Genomic DNA, 7,776 nt, shown 5'->3' with positions numbered 1-7,776 from the left:
TGTATCTTCCCTGGTTCACCTGCTGCCCAGGCCAGTACTGGAATGTCCAGGAAGTCAGATTACTTGCAACTAAAAGGTCATTGAAGAACAGAACCTATACACTGCTAGAGAGGTCTGGAAGGCACTAGAGGTTCACAGACCTTCTTGATCTGGGGTTTGGCAATAATTTTCACGTCCAATGACCATTCCTCTACCCCATATCAGACGCTCTTTGAACATTCACATCCCAGACATTTCTTATCACTAGATACTTCTGAAATCTTTAATTAATGCACTCTGGTACTTTAGCCATAAACTCATCCTTTCAACTTTCTTGCTTTATGTATTTGTTTTTTTTTAAACTCCCCAGAATCTCCAGTTCTTCGAAGCATCTACTTTCTCCAGTTCTTTAGCCTTCCTCCTAAATTAACTTCTTTTTCTTGTCCATCTTTGTGTCCACAATCCATCTTTCCAGTCACTCTCTTGCCAGTACTGTTAAATCATTACTATCCTTCATCTTACCCTGGTAAATTCGAACCAAGGATGAAACTGTTTTATCTAAGCCTGTCTACGTGCAAGTGGCTGAGCACAGCAGGAGAGAATCCTACAACTTGGCAGACTGGAACCTGCATTATCACCTTCAGTTAGGCCCTCAGCACTACCTGACTTTCATGTTCTTACCGTATTTTACTAGTCGTTCATCGTCACCTTCAGTTAGGCCCTCAGCACTACCTGACTTTCATGTTCTTACCGTATTTTACTAGTCGTGCATTGTCACCTTCAGTTAGGCCCTCAGCACTACCTGACTTTCACGTTCTTACCGTATTTTACTAGTCGTTCATTGTCACCTTCAGTTAGGCCCTCAGCACTACCTGACTTTCATGTGCTTACCGTATTTTACTAGTCGTGCATTGTCACCTTCAGTTAGGCCCTCAGCACTACCTGACTTTCATGTTCTTACCGTATTTTACTAGTCGTTCTCTTCCCTACTCTTCTCAGTAACAATTTTAGATTTCTTCCCCTCTTTTCAAAACTTTGCCTTTCTCTCTCTTCTGATTCTCGGGTGATGACTTACATAGAAGCAATCAGATTGTACCTCCCTCAGATTTCCACCACCAAATTTATAAAATTACCAGAATCCACAACTCATCCTCACCTCCTATTGCAGTTGAGGAGCTGTCTCATTACAAAGACCCGAGCCCTTCTCTCTAGAGGGAGTGGGATCCAAGCCCTCTGGATGCCATTCTCTCTCATCTTCGCGAGTGTCTTCCCTTGCTGTGTTTTAAATCCCTGCCTCTGCTGGATCTTTCATCTTTAAAACACATTCTTGGACTCTGCATTGTCCTCTAGCTATGACCCTGTCTCTCTACCTAGTTACAGCCGAGCAGCATTAAACAGTTTACTGTACTCAACTGTCTTTACTTTTTCACCTCCCGTTTATTCTTCAGCTGACTCCGTCTGTTTACTATCCCTATCATTCCAAAGAAACAGCTCTCAGACCTCCATATTGCTCAACTTAGTGGACATTTTCTTTTCTGTCCTTGTTTTACTTAACGGTGTTAGCAGTTGAACCTACCTTGAAACGGTCTTCATTTGGTTTTGAGAATGCCGGTTTCTTCTGACTTTCCTCCATCTCTGACCATTTCTTCTGTCTTCTTTTCTATATTTTCTTCTTTTTCTGGATGTCTAGGTGTTGGAGTTTCTCAAGGCCATCTTCTTTTCTCAGTCTACCTGTCTGCCTCAGTGATCTCTTGTTGTAACTTCATTTACCATGTGTATGTAAATAACTCCTAAATTTATATCTTGAACTGAATCTTCTGTTCTGGTTTTCAGATTTTTTATATCAAGCTGTATACTTGTCTTCTCTGCTAGGAGATGGACACCACAGATTCAACATGTGCACAAACTCAGTATCTTTCTCCCCAAACTGCCCTGTCCTCCAGTGTTCCTGTCTAATTAATGATACCCCTCCTCATTTGGTTCTGCAGTAAACCTGGCAGTTATCCTTAATTTCTCCCTTACCCCATCATGTGCAGCCTTTAAACAAATTGAGTCAAATATACTCCATAATATGTCCTGGTCTGTCCGTTTATTTCCGTCTATGTTGTTGGCTTGTCTTATCCACATTGCTATCATTTCCCTCTTAGACAACTATAATAACCTTCTAACTAGTCTCCTTGCATTCACTTTTGCTTCCATCTAATTGATTCTCCACATAATAGTCTATTGAAAACATTTGTAATTTTAAAGGACAGATGACATCATATTATTCCTGTCCTTAAAACACTTGAGTGGCTTTCTATTGCTCTTATGGTAATGTCTGAATACTTTAATGTGGCCTACATGGTCCTGAATAATGTGGCATCTGCCTCTTCAGGTTTATCTTTCTATTCTCCGCACTCTAGCCACATGGCTGTCCTTTAGTCATTTGAATATTCCCTCAAGGGCTGTGTAGAAGTTAGCACCTTTGCATGAAATGTCCTTTACGTCTCTCTTCATTCTGCCTATTTGTATTTATTCTTTAGATCCCAGCATATATTTTACTTCCACAGCATAAACTAGCTTAAGTTACTTTGACAGCTTTTTATATTCATCTTTCTTAGGATTTATCACAATTATGATTTCTTGGGTGACACTGTTGTTCATCTGTCTCCCCCACTAAACTGTAAACTCTGTAAGAGCAATGACTGTGTCTCTTATTCACCTTAACCAGGGGTCTGGCTCAGTAAAAGAAGGCAGTGAGTATTTTTGAATGAATACCTTTCAACAAAATGGAACAATGGCAAATCGTAAAACTAGTTTTTTTTTTTGTAGCATTTCATTTAGATAGAAGAAATTCGCCGCCAAATAGTTTGACACCGTGTCTAAAGATTCGAAATATGTTTGATCCAGTTATGTAAGTATTATGATCAGAGGTACATGTAATCTGTATTGGAATATTTGGCTGAAATGTGCATGATATTCTTATAATGCTATGTCTATAATTGAAAAATCTCTTTTGCTTCCGAATAACTGCAGTAATGTTATTTTTTTCTCTTTTCTTCTGTTTTGTTAAATTCCAAGCAAAAGTTTGGCCAAAAGACAACAGATATATAATGATTTGTAAAACTTTTATAAATCTTTGTATTCATGGTGAATCCTCAGAGTAGATAAATGCTTGAGTCAAATTAATGACACAAATGATGACAAGCAATACCCTTTATTAAAGGTGTAAGTCTTGTCTTCCAACATTCTTTGCCTCAGTAGACAATATAGATAAAAATACTATTTTTAAATTTCCAAACTCTGTAAAAAAATTCTCTACAAAGATGTACACACCTTCCCTTCTGCAATCTTGTCTACTTGTCCATGTAATAATTTGAGAAATTTTTATGTCCAGTTGATATTTGAGGAACTTTTTTGTGTATATAATTACAGCAGCATATGCATCCAAAAAAAAGCACAGTCAAAATAATGCCTTTGGGGCTGGCCCAGTGGCATAGTGGTTAAGTTCACATGCTCCACTGCGGTGGCCCGGGGTTCGTGGGTTCAGATCCTGGGTGCAGACCTACACACTGCTTACCAAGCCACCCTGTGGTGGCATCCCACATACAAAATGAAAGATGATTGGCACAGATGTTAACTCAGGGACAATCTTCCTCACCAAAAAAATAAATAAATAAAATTATTGCCTTTGAAGCCATAATATTTCACATGTAAACTGTAATAATCTTTAGAATTTACTTCCTAAAGGCAACTGCTTATCTGTCCAGTGATATAACGGGTCAAATTTTGTTTTTTAAAAAAATCCTGACAGTGCAAATTGTATTACAATAAAATACCCATAATTCCCATCTAATAACTCATTTATTTCATGAAATAGTTGATGAGATTCCAAATAAGTGGCAGCAAAATTGGAAATGCAGAGAAGCACTGTCAGTATATTCTCAAAATTGCCCCCCCCATCCGTTTTGCATAGATAGAAATAGTTAGCAGTGTGGTGGTCCCTCTATTGGGAATCTTAGCTCGTACCTTAGGGATTAGGAAACCCATGCCAGACCAGTATTTTATTACGTAAGGTGAAGATTTGCTATGTGAAGTGTAGCCGCCTTCTCCCCTGTGCACCGTATGTATCTCATAAGTAAGACAAATGTGCATTACGGCAGCAGGAATCTTAAAACTCTCATACTAGTAGGGGGACTATTAGTGCAAAATGCTTCGCCTTTATCACTTTTGCATTATTTTGGAAAAGACAAGCTCAGACTACACTGTCTGCTAAGAATTTTCCTTAAGTTTAGGAATTTGAAAATGTAATTAAAAATAAAATAATATTCAACTTTTACAAGTTCACTACAACTCATTAAAGTGCTTATTAATGCTGTCTGAAAAGAAATGACTGTACGTACATAGGATTTTAAACATAAAAATGGCAGCACATGTGTTCTGTGGTGGGCTAATTCTTCATTGCCTCAATTCTGGGTGTTCTTATGCTGGACAGTGAGGGAAGGGCTGGGACTTCTGAATGCTAATATTTTTTTTTTATCTGCTGCTAGTAACAAGCATTTATTTACTACTGGTTTTAATGATGTGGTTTCTAAAGTATCCCCATTCTGGTAGGATATATATGTTGTGAGAGATGATGAAGACTTCTTACTGAATAGAAATAATGGCTTTTGATTTTTGTTTTCATTAATTTTTAGGGAAATAGGGGATCAGTGGCATTTGGCAATTCAAGAAGCAATTTTAGAAAAATGCAGTGATAATGATGGCATTGTGCACATTGCCGTAGACAAAAATTCACGTGAGGTAAAGTAACTTTTACTATTGAATTCTACATTTTGGATTTGTTTCTATTAAAATAAAACTGTTTCTTTTCTTTTCTTTCTTTTTTTTTAATATCACAGGGTTGTGTGTATGTTAAATGTCTGTCTCCAGAATATGCTGGAAAAGCTTTTAAGGCATTGCATGGCTCTTGGTTTGATGGTAAGAAATTTGAGTGTTACAAACATTTTGAAAAGATAAATTATGGCTTACTGTTAAACTATACCAGATTTTAAATTGGAGAATTTTAGGTTAGCATTTTTAGAGTAATAATTTTAGATTATTTTATTTGTATTTTGTGTTTATATGTCTTTTACCACAGTTTGTTTTCTATAAATATTAAGCACATTTTAACAGATCTAAAATGCTATTTTTATCTTACAACAGGGAAATTGGTTACAGTAAAATATTTACGACTAGATAGATATCACCATCGCTTTCCCCAAGCTCTTACTTGCAACACTCCCTTGAAGCCATCAAATACACATATGAACTCTATGTCTCATCTTCGTCTTCGGACTGGCCTAGCCAACTCTCAAGTTGGTTCCTGAAAAGACTTTCTTCTACTCCTAGGACTGTTACTTACAATAGGAAAATTCCTGTTTGGCTTCCTGTCTTCCTTTTTAAATGCTTTTTGTATGTAATATTTTTATTGAATATAGCTCTGTTCAAACGTTCCAGAAATCTTAAGTTCCAAAGGGACTTGGCAGTGAGGCAGCAATGCTGAGTTGTTTCATTCAGTTTTTGGAGCTCAGTTAAACCAATGCATTTAAAGTTTTGCATGAGGAACATTGACTTTCTTAAGCATTTTCAGATGTGATGGTTGTATTTTTGCACCAAGAAGTGTCTGGATAACCACACAAAAGCATGGTCAAGAGGCTTCCTGTATTTCCATAATTTCCTGTGAACTAATGTTGTGAATTTTTGTATATAGTCACCTGCATAGTTCCTTATGGGCTACTGTAGTAAAACTGTTAATTTCCCAGTTTAACCTTAGGTTTCTATTGCTTGTAAGAGACTCATTTGCTACAGCTGGAATTTGGAAAAATTACTTTGGGTTTAGTGGTTACATATAAGTGGATGTACATGTACTTAAACTGGCTTTTGTATATATGTATAAATGCTGGTGGTGGCGAAAGTAGTCTTGTTTTGTGAGGATGTCTGCATTAAAGCAGTAAAATAAGCTTCCTATTTTATTCATAATCTAATGTGTATATATATGTATGTGTATATATGTGTGTATGTATATATATATGTATGTGTATATGTGTATATATACACACACATATATACATGTGGCTGTACTATCACATAGATCAAACAGCCAGATGCCTGGAAGTATTAGATACAAGTTTAAAATATCTTTTATAAGTTTTATATAAAAATGTCTGAGTATGATTTTGTGTGAAAGTTCCGATACCAGTTGTAATGGATTCAAATTTATGTGAGCAATAAAGAAGCAATTGGCAGATATTGGAAAACTATTTTGTGAAAATCTGTATTTATTATAAATACTAGGACTATGATATAGTACCATTGGGGTCATTCATTTTCCCAATCTATTTATAATTTAATGAAATGTTAGCTCCCCTGTTACGTGTCAAGTTTAAAGCAGGGCACATTGTTGCAGCAAAATGTGTATTTGAAATATTATATTTGCAATTTTGGGTCATGACAGTTTGCAATATGTAAATGCCCGAGTGACCGTTGCTTCGCTTTGTGCCTCAGTATTTACTTTGTTTCAGTAAAGTTACTTTATTACTGTTTATGATTTCAGATTAAAATAGTTGCCAAGTAAAGTTTACTTGTAACATTGGCTTTTTAAAAATAACCTGTTGATATGTCATTATCAGTCCAAATGAATATGTGAAACAGCTGGAATTGTACCAATTTTGATTTTGTTTAAAGCTCAGTTTCCTTTTTGTTTTTTGTTGTATATGTGTTGGGTTTGCAGCATGAACTTGCACAGATAATGCACGTTTTCTGGTTAAGTAAACATGATGCACACTGTTCTGTAAGAGAAAACCCTCTCGTGCCTTACCTATGTGCTTTTGTGGGCACCATGTTTATGAAGAATAAAAAATGATTTGTTATCTGAAGAGAATAAACTTTAAATTCTCACTTTATGTCCCAGATGCTAAAGTGTGAAAATATAAATATATATATAATATATAAAATAATCTTTCTGTATTTTATGTGCATCATAGTGATTTATCTGAGCTTAGAGACCCCCATCTTCTGACCTGTTGCAAGAGTGAATGTAAAAAACAGTTGTGGCATTTTAAAATGTCGCCTTTTGATGCAGATGCATCTTTTTCTTCTAAAACATATTTCATGTAAACATTGTACATTTATTATTGTAATATATACTATTATGCAGCTTATTTTACCTGAAACTGTTAAGCCGACCAAGATCTCTCCCTGCAAGACAGATGGGAATGTGTATAATAATTAGATATTTGAGAAGTTCTGAAGTTTGATGTAATCTGTTACTTGTCCTGTTTAAAAAAAAAGGAAAAACTTCTAATTAAAAATTTATTAGGTTTTTTTTTTATGTGTCTTGGCTTTTGAAAAACTCTTTAAGTGCCCTGTGTCTTTATTTTTTTTTTTTTTACCAGTGAAAATATGTGCCTTTATTTAAAATCTTTTTGGGGTTCTGTAAATATACATATGCTTATAAAGATGAATGAAGACCCTAGAGTTAATTTTAACCATCCATTTCTCAGCATCTTTCTTTTATTTCTGAAAATGTCTTCATCTGACTCTCAAGTGTTGGGATCAAAGTGAGGCAAGAATGTAAATCAGTGCATCACTGAGGCACTATTTAGTTTAACTAAACATTTTTTCATAGCAAGACTTTCTCAAAAGAAGCCATTCTTTCCTACTTTCTGGCTCAAACTCCTTATCTTATCATAAACAAATAGTTTATGGGTTAGCTACTTTAAGTAGCATTGATTTAGAAGTTTTGATGGTTTAATCAAGTAAAAAGAAGACTCG

The 7,776-nt window shown here is 35.6% G+C and overlaps 1 protein-coding gene across 1 annotated transcript in view; it reads left to right on the top strand.

Annotated features, from left to right (window-relative positions):
- The window catches only part of LEMD3 (LEM domain containing 3), a 66,884-nt gene extending 59,557 nt beyond the window's left edge, over positions 1 to 7,327 (top strand). Inside the window, exons 10-13 of the mRNA XM_046681660.1 lie at positions 2,794 to 2,875; positions 4,659 to 4,764; positions 4,863 to 4,941; positions 5,167 to 7,327. Of these exons, the coding sequence (XP_046537616.1) occupies positions 2,794 to 2,875; positions 4,659 to 4,764; positions 4,863 to 4,941; positions 5,167 to 5,330 (431 nt within the window). The 3' untranslated portion in view covers positions 5,331 to 7,327. The remainder of the gene's footprint in view (positions 1 to 2,793; positions 2,876 to 4,658; positions 4,765 to 4,862; positions 4,942 to 5,166) is intronic.
- The last annotated feature ends 449 nt before the right edge of the window (positions 7,328 to 7,776 follow it).

The sequence above is a fragment of the Equus quagga genome, chromosome 1 (genome assembly GCF_021613505.1).
Source record: "Equus quagga isolate Etosha38 chromosome 1, UCLA_HA_Equagga_1.0, whole genome shotgun sequence".
Taxonomy (NCBI): Eukaryota; Metazoa; Chordata; class Mammalia; order Perissodactyla; family Equidae; genus Equus; species Equus quagga.
This window is presented reverse-complemented; position numbering and strand designations above follow the sequence as displayed.